This window comes from Podarcis tiliguerta (genome assembly GCF_965153285.1).
Source record: "Podarcis tiliguerta genome assembly, chromosome: 7".
NCBI lineage: Eukaryota > Metazoa > Chordata > Lepidosauria > Squamata > Lacertidae > Podarcis > Podarcis tiliguerta.
In genome coordinates this window covers 20,386,766-20,410,520 of record NC_139540.1, presented here as the reverse complement: position 1 = coordinate 20,410,520, position 23,755 = coordinate 20,386,766, and the positions used below count along the sequence as shown (strand labels likewise).

Here is a 23,755-nt window from a genome sequence, read left to right as displayed (position 1 = left end):
CAGACAGCTCGGGAGTCAAATAACTCCATACCCTCCAACATTTCTCCAAAGAAAATAAGGACATCCTACCATACCTTCTAACATTTTTGCGATGAAAATAGGGTCATCCTAAGGAAAAAGCAGGATATTCTAGGATCAAATCAGAAACCAGGATGGCTTCTCTAAATCAGGGGCATCCCTGGAAAATAGGGACACTTGGCGGTTTACAATCTTTTGTCTTCAAGCTGGTTTCTATCTTTCTCTTTCTGAGGCAGAAAGTTCCACAACTAGAGATTGGATTTGGATTTGGATTTGGAGTCTCAAAGCGGCTAACTTTCTCCTTTCCCTCCCTCCCCCACAAAAAACAACAACACTCTGTGAGGTGAGTGGGGCTGAGAGACTTCAGAGAAGTGTGACTAGCCCAAGGTCACCCAGCAGCTGCATGTGGAGGAGCGGAGACGCGAACCCGGTTCACCAGATTACGAGACTACCGCTCTTAACCACTACACCACACTGGCTGTTGGGTAGCTTGGAAATCCATCCAAAAAACAAAGCAAAACATTTTTCGGATGATTCTGAACTAGTTCACTCATGTATGCACATTGCTGGAGTTTGCCTAGTCTACATGAAAGGACTGACATCTGAAGGTATAGACTTACCATTGATAATGTCTGTTTGATGGGCCATTGGATAATATGACTGCTCCATCTCTGGTATTAGGTCTGTGATGGCTCATGGGCACATACATTGACAGTGCAGCCAGAAAGTGATGAATGCACAGAGCACTGATGAACTAGTTTTCAGTAGAAATGTTGTGTTCATGTCCCCAAGTTCAGGTTAAACTGGCTGCCTGCATGTGCACAACTCTCTCTCTCTCTCTCTCTCTCTCTCACTCACACACACACACACACACAGAGAACTTTGCTTAGATCCTATGAAAAAGTAAATTTTTGTTTTGTATGACTGTTCCTTAGAAAGAACACCCATTATGATAACATACAGCTCAGCATTTAGCACATCCACACATGCAACAGGCAATGTAAAACACAACAGTTCAATGTCCTGTAACTATATGCCTACGAACTCTATGGACATTGGCTCCATAACTGTGGAGGCTGGTCCATTCATGGTCTGCCCTCAGCTAGCCTTCTCCTGCCTCCCTTCCTACTTACAAACCAGTCCAGGGGCTGAATTTGCCTGTCACTTTCTTCCTTCTAAGTCTCAGTGTTGTACATGAAGGAAGGAGGGGGCAAAACTAGAATGACTTGGCTCTGTCTGCCACTAGCTCTGTCTCTGCCTACGGTGGCTCCCTCTGCCTTCCGTCCTACCACTGACAATGTGCACCAGCCACCACGGCATTTAAATGTGATTTAAATATGCAAATGGCCTTAAATATGGCCTTGTCTTAATAATAAATGTGCTCAGTACTTCTACGGGTTTTCAATGGAAAAGACCTGTTTTGATGGTTCAGTGAAGATTGTAAACCTTTTTGGAAACAGACTGCTCTACTTTTGCGATCTGTATATACTCCACAGCACTGTAGGTAATTATGATGATCATAACAGGTCAACAAAAGCAGCATCTAGGGACCTTTTATATCCTGTTGCAAACCTCTGAGCCAGGTATGCCAGCACAAAGCAATAGACTGTGGTAGATCTACCTGCTCTAAATCTTGCTTGGCCTTCCATAATTACCTCTTTTGGTTCCACCCAGCCTATCAAATGATTGCATGAATGGCATGCAAACATTTTAGATGCAAAATAAATAACGGCTTTTGGAATACTACCTAGAAGGATCAGAGCATTAACTATAGAGTTTTCTACACAGAGCTTTAAAGTTTGGCCAAACTTGAAGCCCACTGTTCCACATCATGCTGGAAAGAGAAATTCAATCAAGTTGTTGAGCTGGCGGAAGCCAACACAATGAGTCCCTTCAGTGCAATGGGACTTTCCCCTCTCTCCTCCCCAACACCCTCCCCAAATCTGCTTGGGAGGGTTGGGAGATTGTTCCATCTGGCAAGCAGAAATGTTTGTGCTGATGGAGCTAACACCTTTGTACGACACTGAATTCTACCCAAAGTCTTCTCCCATTGGCCTTGTTATTTCTTAGCCTTTAAATCAAGTGTTTAACTTTTGCTGAATTGATAAATGATCTCTCCTCCCACCATGCATCAACCAGATTTGTCCTAGAGGTCCCCCCCCAACCCTCTGGAGCAGATCTGGGTAGAGTAAAGAGGGAGGAGAGGGGGGCAGAAATCCCATTGCACAAGAAGAAATCTTTGCAGTGATGGGACGTTGCACTTGAACATTGCAATTAGTTTTATACACATTTGCTGCATTAATCATATAACAAGATCAAATATATTTCATTTCAGAATGTCTTCATACCTTCCTATGTTCCTAAGTTCTACTCAATGTCTAGTCAAAATCACATGTTTGTAATTCAATCCAATTATTTTAGGTCCCATCCTTTGAAGCAACATAAAATGAACCTGCTTTATCACAGCTCAGTTGGTAGAGCGTGAGACTCTTAATCTCAGGGCTGTGGATTTGAGCCCCACGTTGGGTGAAAGATTCCTGGATTGTAGGGGGTTGGACTCAATGATCCCTGTGGTCCTTCCAGCTCTATGATTCTGTAATCTCTGTGGCAGCCCTTCAGTTATTTGAAGATGTCTATCGTGTCACTTTTTAATTGCTTCTTCTCCAGGCTAAATATCCCCACCTCCTTCAAACTTTCCTCAAGGGACTTTGGCACTAAAACATTTAACAACAGTACAGAATAAATTGTGGCTTCCCAGTTGTAGTTTTTAATCTCTGGTTCTTCCAGTCTCCATCTCTGATCATCTCTTTTGTCACTTGCTACACATAAAATATTTTGCTCATCTCCCAGAGACTACAAAACCCTCCAGGCTGTCAAGATAGCTGCAGAACTTGTGTATATTTTATAGAATTCATAATCAAAAGGCTGTCTATGGTGTTGCCAAAACCAACAGAAAGTCTGATAAGGCTTTCTACTGTCTAAGATACAATTATTTTACAAGATGAATTATTTTTATTACATAGTTATCACAGCCACTTTTTGTTATCAGACAGTTTGTTGTGACAAAAGAATTGAACGGATCTTTCTACGGTTCAGCGTTGTGAAGTGCTCAAAGCGCTATCTCACAGGAAGCTGGCTGTACATTGCAAATCCATGAAAAAAAATAACCCATCATATCCTATTTAAAGATGTTTATGCACAATCAATTAGTAGCACCGACCCTGAAAAAATGACTCAAGCATCGTTAGTCATACAGCTGACAAAAACGGGTAAAAGCATCTCCTTATATGTCCATATAGCTTTTTCTTACTTGGAAGCTTTGCACAAGAAATTACTAGGACTCACTTCAAATGTCTAGGATCACCCTGGCGGGGGGCATCTTGGTTACTAACTCAACATTCCCAGTGAATTTCCCATTGGACTCTTATCAATACATCAGCAGTATTGTTTTTGTTTGGCACTATAAATAATATACCAAGATGATAGTGACTTGAGATCAGATGACACCCCCACCGTCCACCCCAACATCATCACCACTATCATTTGTAACAAGCAGCCATGGGGAGGGGCAGATGACAAAATCAGAAACTGGAACTGAAATCCCCAGTGTTGACTTATTTGTCCTATTTCCAGAATAGAAATAAATCTAGTGAACATAAATAAATACTGTGGTCCCAATCCAAATCTAACAAAAATGTTGTGAGACAGGAGACCCAAAACCAAGTCTCCATTATCTTCACCTTTGGCCCTGCATCTTTCCTTAAAAAGAAAAGAAAAAGATTTAAATCAATTCGTCACTTCTTAGAAGGTAGAGAGCAGTAACAGAAGCAGAAGGTAGCTCAGTAACAGGGGAAAAAACGTTGAACACACCAGGTTTCACAAGTCTTAACAAGGCTCCCTTAAAACCCTGCAGATGTTTCCCCTAAGGAGGAAGACCAATTTCCCATTGATTTTCAGTGAAACTTTAGCTAAAGGAATCTCAGTAAGCCGAAAAGAACTTCTGTTTGAAACCCTTTGGAAAACTGTTGGCAGCAGTGGGCTAGAAGGATTAGAATCATGATTCAGTAGAAAGTAGCTCTTTCTCCATTCATCTTTTGATCCATCCATCCCCTTATTATGAGTGTTTTTTATCATTTGATGCTTACCTCCTGTTAGCATAAGGGCACATTTGCACATGCAGTTGTCATTGTCAGCATCTTTGGTACTGAAGTCAGCTCCGTGCAGTATCAAGCTGCTCTGTTTTCCTGCGGTTCCTGAATGGCCCTTTAGATACAGCCTACAAAGAGACAGGAGAGGTTCTTCATGTTATCCAATGCATCCACACAACGAACCACACTTGATTTGGAATTCTGTGGTGGTGACAAGTCAGGAAGATTCCCAAAATCCTGAAAATGCTGCGGGTCAGTGAAATCATATTTCAGCCATATCATTATGACTTAACTAATTTGTGATTTCCCCCACTGTGTACCATAGACTTAGAATGGCTCACACTAGGGCTGGATCTAGACACATCAAAGAAGCATTTCAGTTTAAAGAGTTGTAAATTTAAACAGGGAAAACAGGTAGAGGAAAACGGGACTCCATGTCGCCATCCGGTGGCACAATGTTATATCACACATACAACACATATAAATGACTTTTTCTTTACCAATCTAGCTGAGTCCTAAGAACTCATGGACATACAATGAAGGTGAAGGTCGGAAGATTCAGGAGAGACCAAAGAAAGGAATTTTTCACACAGTGTGCAGTTAAACTACGGAATTGGTTCCCACAGAAAGTAGTGATGGCCACCAACTTAGGTGGTTTTAACAGAGAATTAAATAAGTCCCAGCAAAGGAAGAATGGATACAAAAACTTACGGAATATGCAGAAATGGCAAAACTTACTGGAAGAATAAGAAATCAAGGTAACAAACTTTTTATAAAAGAACGGAAAGGGTTTATTGAATATTTACAGATAAATTGTAAACAGATAAAAACACAGGCAGGGTTGTTGTAATAACCTGCAGCTACATAAGAGTATATATTTAAAGAAGATAAATAAATGAGTTAAGTTAATTTGGATATGCAGAAGATATTAAAAATAAAGTTAAGGGAACCTGCAGAAAGAGGGGGAAGGAAGTCAGGTTCTAAAATGTCAGAATGATTGTAAGATCAGTCAAATGTATATATCTGAAAAGTATAAATAAAATGTTTAAAAAGTAAAAAAAAAAGGGGGATTCACAAGTTCATGGAGGATCAATGGCTGTGATCTGTGATGGCTTTGTTCCACCTAGAAGGTCATCTGTCATGGATGCTTTAATTGAGATTCCAACATCGCAGGGGGGTTGGACTAGATTACCACTGAGTCCCTTCTAACTTATCGATTCTTTAATTCTACCTCCACTGGTGATGGCAGTGTGCTCCTCAACTCAGTAGCTGGGAATTGAAAGACTGCTAAGCGCTCAGGTCCTGCTTGCAGACTTCCCAGAAGCTTCTATCTGGTTGGCCGCTGTTAGAACAGGATACTGCATTAGATGGGCCATTGGGCTGATCCAGGAGGGCGTTTATTGTGTTCTTAGATGATTGCACTGTCAGCTACACAATGCACATTCCCAACTAAGAGAACGCTGCTGCATAATCCCTTTACACACAGCCAGAACTGGATCAGTAAGGGGAGAATTAAGGGTACTACGTTGGAAAGAATGCAGCCAATCAAAATGGCAAGATAAATCCAATGTAGGGGAAGCTCCAAATGCAGGGCTGAGATAAAGTATCTTGGAAAAAGTCAGAGAAAGGCTGGGCATAAAAACAGTCACGCTTTATGAGGCACAGTTGAAATGCAGTGCCAATTAGATATTGTTTTCTAAAGCAATACACAGGCTACATTTTTGGAGCAATAAGTATTCCGCTAGTCCTTATGTTTTTTTTGTTGTTGCTTGAATATAAACAAACTGAATTGAGATTAAAGCCTTCTAGATTTACTGAACTTGGACTCTCTTGGCTTATTTTGGTAAATGATCTTACTTTTTTTCCCCCCTAGAGGAAAATAAACTCCTTCGGAATAGTGCTGATAGAAAAACGACTCCGGAACATGGTATCTACAAGCTTATTTTAAACTGTCACAGATCGTCAGTACATCACCCCCTGCCAAGCTCACAGAAGCAAATGTCAGCAGAAATAGTGGAACCTGGCTTTTTGACACCATTTAAAGAACTCTGGCTAAATCCCATCATGAAGTCAATAGCCAAAAGTGCTAAAAAAAGAGCCAGGGTTTCTTAAACTGGATGTATAGAAACTCCATGAGAATTTTTGCTCAACTTAAATCCAAACTGGTCATGGCATAATCTGCACATGAACAAATAATCTTGTCATGTTTATAGCATGTAGGTCATTGCTGTTGTTTTGCTATGTCATTATGAAAGTGTTTTCGTACTGTTTGTTTGAAACACAGCCTTGTTTTCTTTGTTGTAAGCTGCTTTCAGCATAATTTTATTTTGTGGGATATCGGTATAGAAAGAGCATGAATGGAAATGAATGAATGAACACAGAGCACAGAAGGTCCCATATTCACTACCCATGTAGTGAATGGACCTGGGAGACCAGAGTTCGAATCCCCACTTGGCCATGTGTTGGGGCATGTGCAGAGTGCCCATTCAACACGCCAGCAGATTGTGCAAATGGAAAAAAACCCAGGATGCGGTTGTCAAAGAAAAACCCAGACAGTTTGGGGAGGGTCAGTTCCTTTGCTGACAGGCAGTCCAAAATATAATGCTGTTCCTCAGCTTAGCAGTAACATACTGTACAGCTGTGGTATAAAGTACAGTGGTACCTCGGGTTACATACGCTTCAGGTTAAAGACTCTGCTAACCCAGAAATAGTGCTTCAGGTTAAGAACTTTGCTTCAGGATGAGAACAGAAATCATGCTCCGGTGGTGCGGCAGCAGCAGGAGGCCCCATTAGCTAACGTGGTGCTTCAGGTTAAGAACAGTTTCAGGTTAAGTACGGACCTCCGGAACGAATTAAGTACTGTATTTTTTGCTCTATAAGACTCACTTTTTCCCTCCTAAAAAGTAAGGGGAAATGTGTGTGCATCTTATGGAGCGAATGCAGGCTGCGCAGCTATCCCAGAAGCCAGAACAGCAAGAGGGATCGCTGCTTTTGCTGCGCAGCGATCCCTCTTGCTGTTCTGGCTTCTGGGATTCAGAATATTTTTTTTCTTGTTTTCCTCCTACAAAAACTAGGTGCGTCTTATGGTCTGGTGCGTCTTATAGAGCGAAAGATACTTAACCTGAGGTACCACTGTAACCCTACCTCAGTCTGTCCCAACAGACTGAGGTAGCTTACGGCAAAATTAATAAAATGTATTATCAGCATGCATAAACTCTTATACACATAGATTGTCTTTCATAGTTTTTATAGGAGGGGAAAGAGGACTAATTAAAGGGTCAAACGACACCATTAAGTTCACTGGGTGACTTTGGGCCAGTCATTGCTTCTCAACTTAACATTTCTCACTGGTTTGCCAGTACCAGAGCTCAAAGAAAGGCAATCTTTGCCCTGCCATTTTAGATTAGCAGTATGTGCTACTTCAGTATCTGCACAGAGAAAGACTTTGCAACTGGGATAGTGGTGGGTCAAGACTGATTGGTAAGGAAGCTTCTAAAAATCCCCCCAATTGAACTTTGAATTAATTAATAATGTTGAATATTGTAGACCAGGCTTAGACAAGCTAGTCCCTACCAGAAGTCTTGGATAACCACACCCATCATCCCTGAGTATTGGCTATGCTGGGGTTGTAGTTCAGGCCGAGGGAGCTGACGTTTGTCTGCAGACAGCTTTCCAGGCTATGTAGCCAGCATGAGTAAACTGCTTCTGGTGCAACGGGACACCGTGGCAGAAACCAGAGCACACGGAAACACCATTTACCTTCCCGCCACAGCAGTACCTATTTATCTACTTGCGCTGGTGGGCTTTCGAACTGCTAGGTTGGCAGAAGCTGGGACAGAGCAATGGGAGTTCACTCCATCGTGGGGATTTGAACCGCCGACCTTCCAATCGGCAAGCCCAAGAGGCTCAGTGGTTTAGACCACAGCGCCACCCGCTGTGGGAATGAGAACCACCTCATTCCCCCATAATGTTAGATGAGTCATTCGTTGGGGTATCTGGTGATAAAATTATCTGTTGATAAAATTCATGTAATAATTTTAATAATTTTTGCATGTAGGGGAAAGTTAACTATACAGTGGTACCTCGGGTTAAGAACTTAATTCGTTCCAGAGGCCCGTTCTTAACCTGAAACGGTTCTTAACCTGAAATGTGCTTTTGCTAATGGGGCCTCCTGCTTCTGCTGTGCCGCTGGTGCACAATTTCTGTTCTTATCCTGGGGCAAAGTTCTTAACCTGAAGCAACCACTTCCTGGTTAGCGGAGTTTGTAACCCAAAGTGTCTTTAACCCAAAGCGTCTGTAACCTGATGTATCACTGTAAAGGAGAAAAAAACCCCTGATTACTGAAAGAGGACAATGGACTAAATTCTTTCCTTGATCTCTCCCACAGCTGTCTATATTTATGACATTCTTCCAGTCTAATAGCATAATTGTGTTTTACCAGTAGTTCTCTTCGGGCCTTTGCAATTTTGAGTTTTGATTTCTCTAGTGTTAATGGCTTAACATATCTTTCACATCATGCTACAGAGATGGTTTCCAGTACAGATGGAAGGGAGATTGTGGTTGATAGGAGACTGTGCAGTGAGACACTGCTAAATGAGTATCTGTAACAAAACACACATGGAACTGAATTCTAAGTGAGAAACAGAAAGAGAGGGCAATTCACATGTGGAGAAAAGATTGCCGCAGTCGGGACTTTTTAAGTTTAGGCAAAAGGCAAGTAAGGGGATTGTTATGTACTGAGTTGAATAGGATCCAAAATGCAGCAGTCTGATTGGTCCTAGAACAATAGGATTCAGAATGCAGCAGTCTGATTGGTCCTAGAACAATAGGATCCAGAATACAGCAGTCTGATTGGTCCACAGGAGCCACCCAATCCAGCTCCAGGTGGAAGTGAATTCGCAACCTGATTGGCCTACAGGTGAATCCCAGAATTAGCCAATCACATGGGGTCCATTGTGTAAATAATGTATATAAAGCAGGCATACTGGGGGAACTTCCATTCCTCCTCACCACTATGAGCTGAATAAAGAACATGAAATCCACTCTTCAGTGGATTTCAGAGATGATTATGCAAGGGACGGAGAAAGTGGACTTGTTGACATCAAATACAGATGAATACTGAAAGATTCACCAAGAGCACTAAGGCTCCAATTCTATAGGCAGGTGAGCACCAAAGGTGGACAAACTGCCTGGTCAAATGCCAGCAGAGTAACAGTGAACGGAGCCTGCAATTTGTCTCTGTGCCCTCTTTAGGAATTTCCCTCCCATTTGGAACAATGTGAATGTAATTTGCTGTGCCAGCTATGAGAGTGGACTTTCCTCCCTGGAGGAGGGGGAATGGCATGGATCCTTCCTCTCATCATCCCCAGCATGCTCTGCGTCAGCATCCTTTTTGCCTCCATCAACATCTACTGACTGTTGGTGAAGACTGGACCAAAGCGGTGAGGTCCATAGAAAGGAAATCTATCTCCAGCTTCATACACAGAGATCTGCTTTATCCTATAGTCTCTGCAATGCCTCCTTCCTCTTGGACCGTAGGATTTCAGGCCCCAGAACTAATAATATTTTAATAATAATAATAATAATAATAATAATAATAATAATTTATTTGTACCCCGCCCATCTGGCTGGGTTTTCCCAGCCACTCTGGGCAGCTTCCAACAAAGATTAAAAAATTCATACAAATGCCACACATTAAAAACTTCCCTGAACAGGGCTGCCTTCAGATGTCTTCTAAATGTCAGGTAGTTGTTTATCTCTTTGACATCTGGTGGGAGGGTGTTCCACAGGGTGGGCGCCACTACCGAGAAGGCCCTCTGCCTGGTTCCCTGTAACTTGGCTTCTCGCAGTGAGGGAACCGGCAGAAGGCCCTCGGCATTGGACCTCGGCACTGGACAAAGACAACAGATTCAGAATCCAGCAAATAAAATCTGGAGCTGGATTCAAATATTTTTACTTAGAAGTAAACTGGAACTGGACCTTTTAATGAGATATTTAGGAAAACTTCCTTTATTTCTAAGGGTTATATTTCCAAGTGAGTTACCCAAAGGGGTTGACTAATTCCCCTGGGACGAAATCTAGACATCTATCTGTTCTGATTGGCTTGGGTCTTCTAAGGAGGCCTCAAAAGGCAACAACTGGTCCAGATTATGCTTGAGGGATGTCCTAATTCTGATTTATTGCTTTAACTACTAAACACTTTTTATCTAGAGGTAAAAGGAGAGAGAGAGAATGAGCCTCATCTGAAAATATGCCAGGCGTCGATTCAACTTTAAGCGCCAGTAATTGTATATTTTCAATTCATCTGAAGCCAAAAATATTTTTTCCTTGCAAAGAAGTTGATATTTTTTGTATCACACGCATGAAATCAGGGATGTACTCCTACTTTGGCAAGGGAACATTCACTTAAGGCAAGACAGTGATTACGGGGAAGTTCCCAAGGACCTGAAAATGCATAATAGGATACAGTAATTGTCATAGTTACAAAAAAAATGCTTATTTTCTATGCCACAAATAATTTGATTTCCTTCTGTATTCACTAATAGCAGAAGAAAATAAGCACATGTGCTTGTTATGCTCAGAGGCAGTGACTGATGCTGCCTTGACCTAACCTGGTTAATGATGCAGATATATTTGCTGGAATTACAGGCCTGGACTATGCACATAGCAGAAATCCTGGAGAGTTGAATTGTATATTGATTTCTCCTTTGCGCCTTATTCTAGGAAGGTGGTGGAGGTCCCAAACATAGCTGTCAACCGCACCTTATTTGGCGGGAAAGTCCCTTATCCCAGTGCCGTGTCCTGCTGCTGTCCCTTATTGATGATGTCCCTTAAATTTCCCGGGTTTCAAAGGAAGCAGCTCCTCTCCCTCCCTCCCTGCCAGCAAGGGAAGAGGGAGGCTCCAACTGTGTTGCTTAGCTGCATTGCTCACTCAATAAGGAGTCTAAGAACGACTGGGGGGTGGAGCTTGCATGCTTTGTGCTGATCAAATCAGCCATGTTGCCTGGGGACTCGCCTTTGCTCAGCACTTCCCAGTGGAGAGATGACGCTGGCTTTCCTTGCTGCATCCCCTTTGCCGGGTTGCTGCGCTGTGGGAACCACTGCTTGAGGCTTCGTTTGGCTGCTGGTTGTCTAAAATCCCTTATTTTGGCTGCTGATCCCTTATTTTCGAGGCTGCTGGTCCCTTATTTTCAAATCTGTAAGTTGACAGCTATGGTCCCAAACCAGTGTCTGGTGGTAGCAAAGGACTGGATGTGGACAAACAAATTGACACTTAATTCAGACAGGACAGTGGTGCTCAGGCTAAGGACCTGAAATGTGAATTTCAAAGGATAGTTGTGTTTCAGTTCACTAGCTTCAGGAAATGTGATTAAGTAGATTTGCATTAAAGATGAAATGAGCCTAATATCTTCCCCATCCCTTATTACATGGAAAACAAGAGGTTGCCACACTAGTGCTTGCCTTGTAATGCTAATGTGGAGGTGAGGGGGGTTGTGTAGAACCCATGAGTTGGTCGGAGATACAGAAATGCCTAAGGAATGTATGTAGTGTGAAACATACACCAAGCACAGACATGATGCCCAAACAATGAGGTTTGGCTGTCATGTTTTATACCTGTATATTCTAACTCTCCCACTGACTCCCTGGTTTGAACAAACCATAGATTATTGTGCTTTTCTACGCATGGAACCTATGGTTTATTAAAACCATTGTTTGCCTCCAAATCAGATATGGAAGGCACAGTTTGATCTCGGGTTCTGTTTCTGGCTTGTGGATTAGCTATGGGTTACTCATACTGGGAAACGAGTGAGGGAATCAGATTATGCAAAGCCTGTCTTCAACAGCCCAACTATAGTGATGTCACAACTGGGTTATAGGGTGTTCATATAAACACAGTTTGGCATTCTATAACTCAGGGCATGAAAGTTCTTTAACAAACAGCTAATTTCTAAGTGTAGGTAATCAGTGCAGAAAAATCAAAAACTGGAAAGGGTATTCCTGGAAATGTTTACAGAAATTTGAAATAAATAACTGTTGCCTTGGAATCCTTGATTTGCTTTCTAAGGACATAATGTGGATTTCAAGAAGTGCCAAGATGAATTATGTGCCACTAAGACCCCAGTTTGAAAAACACAAACAGCCTGTTAAACATATTTCTACTCCCATGGCGTCATTTGTGGCTTCTAGAGTCAGATATGAGTGAAAGGTTCACTCATTGTCATCTATTTATACTTTAAGTTGTTAGCTGGTGCCATACTGACCAGGCCAGGAGGGTTCAGACTGAACCCTGAACCCTGAACACTTTTTTTCTTCTTTTAAAAATCAGAGTCATGGCCTTATAAAAAAAAATCTGCAGTTCAGAATTATGACCCCGTCTCTTTAAATAGAATCAGGAATTAGGTACATGGGGCTTGTTATTACTGCTAAACAGACTAATAAAGAGTACTAAATGATGAGTTTGCTTTATGCATGGTTCGGTTTGCAGCAGATTGTCAGGGAGATTTAATGCAATCAGGTATTTGGCAGGTCTAAGTTTTCCATACAGATAAAAGTCTCATGTAATTGCTTGTTTGTGGAATCTCCTGCCTCACCATGTCCAGGGATGACCTGCTTTACCAAAGACAGTCCTCTGTTTGAAGGTGCCCTCTATTGGAATGGCTGTCCAAGTCCAGAAGGAAGATTAAGAAGCATGAGAAAGGAGAGCAGGAGTCTTGAACTAGAGCAGCGATTCTCAACCTGTGGGTCCTCAGATGTTGTTGGACTACAACTCCCATCATCCCTGAGCTCTGGCCTTGCTAGCTAGGGGTGATGGGAGTTGTAGTTCAACAACATCTGGGGACCCACGGGTTGAGAAAGGCTGAACTAGAGCATCAACAGGACATGATCATCTGTTGAGTTGTGGTAGATCAGTGATAGGACATCTACAGCAAGCAATGAACCAAGCTTCTGAATCGGCCCTTCCTAGCACTCTCTCTAGGCCACACCCCTTCTCCCAGGCTCCCCTCCCCCTGTGTACCTTGAGGAGGATTTTCTGTGCAACTGAGGAGCATGGGGTGGAGGCAGACAGGTCATGGGGAGGCAAGCTTTAGCCAAGAAACAAAACAAAACAACCTGTAATATTTTTTTTGAAGCATTTGGCTCACACCTACTGCAAATGCCTAGTGATAATTGATGACAGCTTTAGTTTTTTTCCTCTTTTAAAAAAAACACGGGGGGGTGAAGGGTGGAAATTGATGGATGATGAATGAACGTGTCCTGTCTAGCTGTCAACATATTGCATGGACTGGGATTTGATTGGATTAAGCTACAACTGTGAGTTTACAAACCTTACGAGAACAATAGCGTCAGCTTTCAGTTTCTCTTAATGTTTGCTAATGCTCAGAGATAGCTCACACAGTGCCACTTCGGACTTTGGTCACTCAACTGATAAAGCACTTTGGCGTTGTTCCAAAATGGGTCTCTTACTAATGGGCACTAGATTAAATCACTACACGTTTTGGTATATTTCAAGTCATTCCCGAGAAGTCATGGTGGCCTGTTGAATGCAGGAATAAATCTCCATGTTGAGAACATCTGCAAAATATGTACAGAAAGCACATCTGCTAAAATCTTATTATGCGTTGCGTTCTACAGCGTTGTGTTCTACAGTCATATGGCTTGCACGAGCTCATTTGGGTTAGGATTGATTTGATGGGAACTTGGAGGTTCTGTAACCAGAGAAGGAGAAAATTGGGTGTTCCAACCCACCTAGGCTGTTGTGGAGTACATCCTTCCCATTGTGATATCATAATATCATGTACTTCCCTAGCTCTGTAACCATTATTGGCTGTTGATGCTGCTGGAGGCAGGGGAAAGCACAACAAGGCAATCTCATGGCATGGGTGAAATGTCCCCCACATTATATTTGAGAGTGGAGAATGTAATGGCAGGATGCTATCCCCATGTTCAGCGCAACACGTTGTTTGGCTGTTTCATTAATTCCCATCACCCTTCTTCTTGCCATTGCCCCCCTCCATATTTTCTCCCAGCCACATTATTTAGTAAATTCCCATCTGAAATTTGCTTGCAAAATCAGAGAGAAGTTTATGTTCTGGTGTATACTATTTAAATCAAACACATCTGATGAATGTGAATGCTAATGTGAAAATTTGTTTCAGCCAAATATTCTAATTTGAAACAAACACACATGAAAGCTCGAAAAGTATATGGAAGGCATGCCAGAAACAAATGTGCATTCCCCATGATTACAAAGTCTTCTGTTTAACTCTCTTTATTTCCTCATATAGATATAGAAAGAGATTAATTTGGCCCCTGGAATGTAAATATGAATATTTCGCCATTATTTAAAATGTGTATCTAAACGGTCCTTGCTTGAATAGAGTTACCCTGTGGTCCAAAAGGATGCTTGGAGATAACCCGTTTAATCATTTCTGCATGCAAATACTGCCAGAAAGTAATATTAAAGAACATATAAATCAGATGAGATGTGTTCAGATTCAGGAATTAGGTCATCATTCAGCATTGATTAGTAAATGCCACTTATTATCAGCCAATACTCTAAGCTCCTTCGCACTTTTTTTTATACCCATCTGGGATATATTTTATCCTGCCTTCTCAGAATATATATATATATATATATATAGCAGCTGTATGGTTCTGAAAAGAGAGGATATTTTTTAATGTACATGTGTTCAGCATTACTGCTTTCAAATCAGAGATCCTTTAGGCTAATAAAAAGTAGTAGAAAGAAGGAAATACAAACAGTTAGGAGAATAAGCAGAACATGTCTGAAGTCACCAATTGGGAACGATCCAGGCTGAATCAAAACTTTCTATAGTGTTTTGTAGAGCCGCATGAAAAATGATTTTCCATATTTTCTCAGGCACAATATATCACTCCATAGCCTCCGAATCCTTACATCAGCGATTGCAAGGAAATGTTGGAGCAGCGTTATTTGTCCTTTGATAAGGCATTAGTGCGCTGAATGCAAACAAAGCGCTTCTTCCACCTCCCAAGGCTTCCCCCTCCCACTCCTTCACGTTGTTTTCTGTTTTCTATTTTAGGTTTCCTTGAACTAATGCCCAGGCCAACTTGGAAACCAGTTTCTTTGCTGGTTCTTATTATTGCTGATGGAAATGGTAGTATTTGGAAGTTAAAAATGCAGTGCATCCTTCTTCTGTGTTTTCTTGCTAACAGGAAATATTGGGTGCATGATCATTGTTGCTGTTAATAGTTTCATCAGCAAGAAAGATCATTTGCTTGGCTGAAAGGAGTCTGTTTCCCGTGGGGGGATATTCAGAGTAGATGCAACAGGCAACTAGCAATGCGAAAAGAAAGCAACAGTGGATTTTTGCTCAGTAGGCACTTCTTGGGCTCACTATGCACAATGCGAACCAATGAAAGTTGCGCCATCAAAGGCACAGACACGCTCTGCTCTGTGGTAGGTTGGCCAGCTGTTTGGCATCCAGCCTTAAGATTTAGCTCCCTCCTCAGTTCCACAGCCAACTTCTGTAGCCATCCTAGATTTGGCAAGCGAAGTGAGACTTTTTATTCACGAGGCTGTAACAAGTTCCTACACTAATGCCTTGATGATCAACATTCTTTGGTTAGAAAAAACAAAACTGGGTGGGGGGGGGGAGACATTGGCCAAGCTTAAATCTCCCAAGATGAAGAGATTTGCATATTGGTAACACACCTCATTATTTTAGCAGCGATTTAGACTGTTAGCTGTAAAGGACAAAGCTCTCGCTTTATGACTTATGCTACTTTGTAAAGTATCATGATGGCACAATATAAATAGACACACAGGATTAGTTCTAACTACTCTGACCAGCCTGCACCTTCCCAGAATGTCAGATAATTTTCACCTGTGACCTGATCATTTTAACTCAAGATGCCAAGAACCGGTGCTTTTCCCTCAAGAAAAACAGGTACCATAACTCAACATGTTACAATAAGTCACCAGGCGACTTGGGGCAGCCCTGAACAGATACTGGTTTGACATTAGGGATGTGGGTGGTGCTGTGGTCTAAACCACTGAACCTCTTGGGCTTGCCAATCAGAAGGTCGGCGGTTCGAATCCCCATGATGGGGGTGATCTCCCATTGCTCTGTCCCAGCTCCTGCCAACCTAGCAGTTTGAAAGCACGTCAAAGTGCAAGTAGATAAATAGGTACCATTGTGACAGGAAGGCAAATGGCATTTCTGTGCACTCTGGCTTCCATCACAGCATCCCGTTGCGCCAGAAGCAGTTTAGTCATGCTAGCCATGTCTGAAAGCCGGATGAATGCCACAACCCCATAGTCATCTTTGACTGGATTTAACCATCCAGGGGTGCTTTACCTTTTACCTTTCCTTACTGGTGTGACAACAGCTGTGTTCACTGCCCACAGAGGTGCTAAAAACTACAACAAGCTGCCTTGCTAGCTGGCTTGGGGGTCCCCCCTGATTTTGGTGCAGGTCAAATAATTGTGGCCCCACCTCCCTCATTCTCTTAGATTCAGCCAGATGGCTAGGGCAGCTCTGAAGGGCCCTCGCGCAAATGCACACATGTGCAACAGTAGAAGCCTGGCTGGAAACCTTAAAGCCCACTGCCACTACACAGGAGACAGATGGAAGAAAGAGAAAGATGAACTGCCCCCACCCTTGTGGCTAGGAGATAGGTGGGGTCATAGATCTAAAGAAAAGTGTAGACTCACACTTGCTGGCCTGCCTGCATTTTGATTTGAAATGTTTGTTTGGTGATTCTCAGAAGTAAGTAAAGGCACAAAGCAGGACACCACAAACTGGTGCTGATCTTTAAAGCCCTAAATGGCCTTGGTCATACCTGAAGGAGTGTCTCCACCCCTATCGTTCTGCCCGGACACTGAGGTCCAGCGCCCAGGGCTTTCTGGCAGTTCCCTCGCTGTGAGAAGCCAAGTTACAGGGAACCAGGTAGAGGGCCTTCTCGCTAGTGGCACCCACCCTGTAGAACGCCCTCCCACCAGATGCCAAAGAGAAAAACAACTACCAGAGTTTTAGAAGACATCTGAAGGCAGCCCTGTTTAGGGAAGCTTTTAATGTTTATTGTATTTTAATATTCTGTTGGAAGCCACCCAGAGTGGCTGGGGAAACCCAGCCAGATGGGCTGGGTATAAATAATAATTTATTATTATTATTATTATTATTATTGCCAGAACTGTGCTCCAGCTGGGGGGGGGGGGGAGCACTGCCAGGAACTGAGACTAAAATCTGAGATTAAGGGTGCATTCAGACGTTGCTCTACTTTTCTTGATTACAAAGCTAGCACTTCTATTCTGGATTTTAATGTTCCTTTCACACAGCATTACCTGTTGCCTTATGGTACTGTGGCTTTTGGATTGATGTGGAGGGAAGAACATTGTGCCGGAACACTGGCCCATATTTCATCATGTGAAATTACAACTGAAAACTCCTGTGATTTTCCAGATTAACAGGATAACAAATGGATTTTTTTTCTGGCCGCAAATAACATGGAAATAATTACTAGATTATGCTTCTTTTCCAGAAGTGGCTTTTACAGAGTGTGAGAGATCACAAAAAAAACATGGAAATTATCATATAAAGAAACATTAGAAAAATGGAACTTCTGAAATTCCTTCTGAATGTAGCCTGACTTTCGCTAGCTAAGGCTATATTTGGGTGCTGAGAGGCAGGGTGCTTTTGCCTTTATTTGTGTTAATGGAAAGACATCCATAAGATTTTGTGAGTTTACAGACTTTGAAATTGTACTAGACAAGCTGGGCAATAAGGAGACAAGCACCAGTATATCAAGTCCATGAGATTCCCTTATCACCGTTGGATCTTGGCTCCAACAGATAACAAACTGAGCTTGGCTAGAGAAAGAACTGTGCAGCTTAACCTCAGCTATTAGATCACTAGCTAGTCTCGTATTTCTACCTTGGGAAATGTTAATCTTTGGGGTTTTAACTGATGTAAGCAGAATTTTCTTGCATGGCTTAAAAAAACCCTACCACCATTATTTCCCCCCAGTATTTTCAAAATATGCATAAAAGTAAGTCAAAATTCGATAGTTTGGTGATTATAAACCAAATTGAACCTTGCTGCACTGCAGATGATGGAACTGGATGTGCAATAAGGTAATACAGTGGCGTAGCGTGGGTTGTCAGCACCCGGGGCAAGGCAAGTAATTTGCACCCCCTAACCCGTGGATTTGCGCCCCCTAACCCTAACCCCCAGATGTTGCGCCCAGTGCGGCCGGCCCCCCTGCACCCCCCACGCTACGCCACTGAGGTAATATCAGCTCTCAACTCTATTCTTCTCCCCCAACTAGTGGTGGCAGCAGCTGCTACGCTAGAGGCAAGGACAGTTGTATCTCTCTCCGACACACCCTTCACCCCTTTTCCCCGGCACTGGGAACAATGTCACAACAGCAACCTGGTACAGGAAGCTCCCAGAAATGCGGGTCCCTGGGTAAATTACCTTTCCCAGTCTGTTAGCATCTGCGTCACTGCCATAATAATGATCTATACACCAGGGGGAGTGTGGGGGGGCAGAGACACCTCCTTCTTTCATTGCCTCCCCACAAGTGCCAAAAAATCAGCTGCCAGATAGGTGAATGGTGGAAAGATTTGTGGTGTGGAGGAGTTCTTCTCTGGTTCAGATTACAATCCAAGCCAGAGAAAGACTCAGAACTTTTTTTAAAAAAAAAAAATATGAGGTGAGCATTATGAGTCCCAAGATTCATATTTTGAGCCAAGGAATTGACTCAGTGACATGATTTAGGTGCAACAATATATCCAGTGAATGCAAGAAAAGAAAAGAAAAGAAAGAAAAGAAAAGAAAAGAAAAGAAAAGAAAAGAAAAGAAAAGAAAAGAAAAAAGTCGCTATAAGTCAGAGTGCTGATTCCAGCACTTAAATTCTTTTAGGCTACAACCGTATGCACACCTACTGTCAGGAGCAAGCCAGCAATAAATCACACTGTGCAAGTTTGAGTTAACTCTTTATTAGCAAGAACACGATCTTCAAACCTACCTGGGGGTAAACACCACTGAACATAATGAGACATATTTTGAAGTAAACATAGGTAGTTGTGGGAAATATCTCTAGAACGTTATACCAGCAGAATGGGGATGCCTTGTCAAACATGACCACTTTATATTTACATGTCCATAATATATGGATGTCTTATATGTCAACAAGTATAAGTTTGTACCTAGACAGTCAGTGTAGACAATACAGAATAGTCTGATTCGTGTAAACAAGCTTCATATATTTTCTCATATTCTATCTACTAAAAGCTACCTTCCAATTGTATATGTTTGGTTAGTTTCTAATTCATTACATGCACACAGTGACAAAAACATTTGGACTCACCTGTAATTCTGCTTTTCATTTCCTATGTAAAATCTATCGTATTGTGAATATGCCCGGCTTCCTTCCCAATCCATTAGTTCAATTCTTAGAGAATAGTGCCTTTGACTAGTGGTTATTGCAAAGATAAACTCATTCCCCAGCCAATATTCACCAGAAGGACTACCAAAGCCCTAGAAAAAAAGAGATAATATTAAATTTATTGGTATTTGCTTACATTTCTTTAACACTTAAACTATAGCAACTGTCACTTGAAGGGAAACCAACTTTCATAGTTGTGATAAAACTTGACTAATACCCACAATATTATTGAAGTTGTCAGATGCAATTTGGAAATACGAGCTCGTGTTTTCGTTGACAACTATGATTATTGCCGCTGTTTGTTGACTATGGCGACACGAGATTGCTATGAAAGTTTCCTCATGTTTGAGGCATAGAGTTACTACTTATTTTTCCCAACTCCTCATTTATTAAAACATGGCAAGCTTTAGGTCGGATCAGATGTACTCTTTGCAAAAGAATTAAAATATATCAGGTTGGATCCAGACAACATTAGTCATAAGGTAGCCATGATACCCTAATTTTCCAATTGATTTTGATAGATCTTGTGTTTGCTTCTGCTGCAGAGAACATTTATACTCTACTTCATTAATTACCGTATTTTTCGCTCTATAAGACACACCAGACCACAAGACGCACCTAGTTTTTGGAGGAGGAAAACAAGGGGAAAAAATATTCTGAATCTCAGAAGCCAGAACAGCAAGAGGGATCGCTGCGCAGTGAAAGCAGCGATCCCTCTTGCTGTTCTGGGTTCTGGGATAGCTGCGCAGCCTGCATCTGCTCCATAAGACGCACACACATTTCCCCTTACTTTTTAGGAGGGAAAAAGTGAGTCTTATAGAGCAAAAAATACAGTACTTTGTTATACTACTTTAGTAATTATTAATTATATTTCTGGGTTGTATCCAATGTAGTGCTGGCAACCCGTTCTGTTAGCACAAAGATTTCTGCTTGTGCAATGGAACTTCCATGCTCTCCTTCTTCTGTACCCCCTAAATTTGCTCTGGAATTTCCCCCAACCCTCTGGATCAAATTTGAGAAGGATACAGGGCATCTGCAGCAGCAGGAGGAGTGGGAATGCCACTGCACAAGCATAAATCCTTGCACTCATGGAATGAGTGCACAGCATACCTCCCTTTGCATGTGGAATTTTATTAAAGAGTTGGTTTTATGGCTTTAATGCTCTTAATTGTTCTAGGACTTTAAAATGAATTTATTTATTATAAAATTAAAGGAATAATAATACTAGTTTGAATGCAACTCATGTTGTCTAGAAAATGCAAAAAAGGATGGTAAAAGATTCCCAGGAGAGAATGGGAGAGATGGACAGCATTAGCTGATAAAATAAAGGTAACGGGACCCCTGACCGTTAGGTCCAGTCGCGGACGACTCTGGGGTTGCAACGCTCATATCGTTTACTGGCCGAGGGAGCTTGCATACAGCTTCCGGGTCATGTGGCCAGCATGACTAGGCTGCTTTCTGGCGAACCAGAGCAGCACACGGAAACGCTGTTTACCTTCCCGCTGGAGTGGTACCTATTTATCTACTTGCACTGCGTGCTTTCAAACTGCTAGGTTGGCAAGAGCTGGGACCGAGCAACGGGAGCTCACCCCATCGCAGGGATTTGAACCACCGACCTTCTGATTGGCAAGCCCTAGGCTCTGTGGTTTAACCCACAGCGCCAGTCATGTCCCAGCTGCTAAAATAGCTGTCTACTAATACATGATACTGAAAAGGAAAGACCTTTGGAAAAACAGAAATAAGACAGTATGTGTTTTCCAATCCGACAGGTTCTACACCTTTGTTGTGAGCCACATTAGGAACATCTATGCAGAAAAGTGTCATAAAATAAAAGCAGCACCACTACTACCAAAACATAATGGCAGGCCCAAAGGATTACCATATCTAGAAATGCCTGTTATAATTAAGCCACATATTTTTGCCCACTTGATAAGGCTCTTGATATTACAACATAATGTTATTTTTATTCATAATTTTGGCCTGGTTGGGACATCCAGCAGCCCTCTACACTCACACACATGTGTGTGCGTGCACACACAATCAAATTTGCAATATTTAAGCTCCTGCTTACCTTGAAATAAAATAAACAACCTGGCAAGCAAAGGCAACATTGATTTGGGACACAACTAATTGCCCTTGTGGTATGTTTTAAAGCGGCAGACTGTCATTTAAGTGGGATGCCTTTATCCCTTAGGACACCTGGAGTTTCCCATAGAACCATTGGCATTGTCTGCCTGGTTGTGCAGCTGAAGTGGCAAAGCAGCAAGCATTGGTGCTGAATGCACTAGAAGAAAAGACATGACCCTGGACAGTTCTGTTGGACGTCACTTTAGAGGGCTTTGCGCCCTAATGGTCTAAGGACATAATGCATCACTTGGCTCTTCTTATTGCAGAGGGGAGGATGTTTTCCTTGGCTCTGCCCAGCGTGCTAGGAGTAAGAAGCAGGGCTCACCCCCACTTTTCTTTGTCCCATGGTTCCTTCCATTTCCCCCCTGTGATTTCCAGGCACAAGTTTGGGCGGTTTTTCTTTTGTCCTGTTTTTATTGTTGGCCTGGAAAACCCACAGTTTACTACTGAATTGGAACAAATGTCAATCCACAGAAAACCTGACTGACGTTTGTTCCGATTCAGCAGTATACAGCAGGTTTTCCTGGGGGAAGTAGAAGGACAAACCTAAAACCTCTCAGACCCGTGCCTGGACATCACAGGGCAAATGTGATGAGCCCGCAGTTATAAAGACCACCATTTGTGTTGGTGCAAACTGATATGGCTACATTAAACCAGTCGTGTCCAATAATAATAGTCTATTGTTAAAATGTTACTTCAACGACGTTCTGATCAGAGGGATATATAACAAAGGGAACTGGAGACAAATGGCATTTTATAATGTTTCAGCTACTTAGCAAGAACCACCAAAGGCCAATCTACATTACCCGTTAATTGTGCTGCAATTAGCGGAGCTGAAATAACAAAAAGGGTCAGGGAGTCTGTGTGAGTTTTGAAAGCGGCTGCAATGATCTTGCATGACTCTTAATAGAGCCACTCAGAATTTGCAGACTCGATGTTAACAAGGGGGCAGGGGAAAATCCCATGGATGGTGCAAAAGGGATTTATTACCTTTGGCAACTTTCATAAGGGTATCCTATTTGAATCGTGTTCCTTCAGCATCATTAAACCATTTTCTCTCTTGCATTGTTTATTTTGTCTGATAATGTACATAGGAAGCTTTGGCGTTTTTTGAAGGCACTCCCCCCAAATTGAAACCAGACACAGACAGTATAGCCTATGGGTTCATCTCTTGTCAGATAGCCCACTGAAGAAAGCAGTTAATATGTCAGGTAAGCCCCCCTCTCCCCAATCTCAGCAAGCATGCCTTTCCAGAGACTATAAAGAATAATCAGGGAGATTCTCAAGCTTTACATGGGAATACGCAGCAGTCTTTGAACATTTCTGGCAATAATTTTATTACTGTGCACGATTTCTTTTTTTGATGCATACCCCACTTTTTAGATATTTCTCACAAGGCAGTAACAAAAAACCACACACACCATAAACAATATGTATAATGTTTTGCCGAGGCGGGAATCAACAACAAAGTCAAAATTGTAAGAATAGCAATCAAAGCTAGCAACCATTGATAACCCCGTGAATTTGTCCAGTGCCCTTTTAAAGTCATTCAGGTTGTGGACATCTGTCATAATGCCCCCATCCACACTTTGGTTAAGCAGAGGAAGGGAGATCAGGCCAACCAGAGTGTTCCTCTCTGTTTGCCGTCCCTTATGATTAATGTTTTGCTACCACAAGGTCAAAGTCTTTGTTTCACCAGGCTGCCTGCACCGAAAAGCTACAAACTCCCCCAAGAACACCTCTACTGTGTGGTTTGGTTGTTAAGGGTGGGTGGTTAAAATAATAGAGACCACAAGGTTTCATGAACCAAGATTAAAAGCTAACGAAAAGGATAAATAGAAAGGTTGTTCTTAGGATAAAATGTTTTGACATGTGAATAGTTACACGCACACAATCAGTGGTGGACCTATATTTGGGGGGCCTGAAGCTTGAACGGTCATGGGGCCCCCTTTGTAACCAGCAAAGAGGTCTGGGTAGCCACTGTTATCTTCTTCAATGGGGTGACAGATTACCAAACTTTTACAACACCT

At 42.2% G+C, this 23,755-nt stretch overlaps 1 protein-coding gene across 2 annotated transcripts in view; it reads right to left on the bottom strand.

Annotated features, from left to right (window-relative positions):
• The window catches only part of ANGPT1 (angiopoietin 1), a 161,815-nt gene that overhangs the window by 10,175 nt on the left and 127,885 nt on the right, over positions 1-23,755 (bottom strand). For both annotated transcript variants that reach the window (XM_083450598.1, XM_083450597.1), the window contains 2 exons: positions 19,521-19,690; positions 4,164-4,294 (listed from right to left, as the gene is read on the bottom strand). In XM_083450598.1, coding sequence (XP_083306724.1) covers positions 4,164-4,294; positions 19,521-19,690 — 301 coding nt within the window. The remainder of the gene's footprint in view (positions 1-4,163; positions 4,295-19,520; positions 19,691-23,755) is intronic.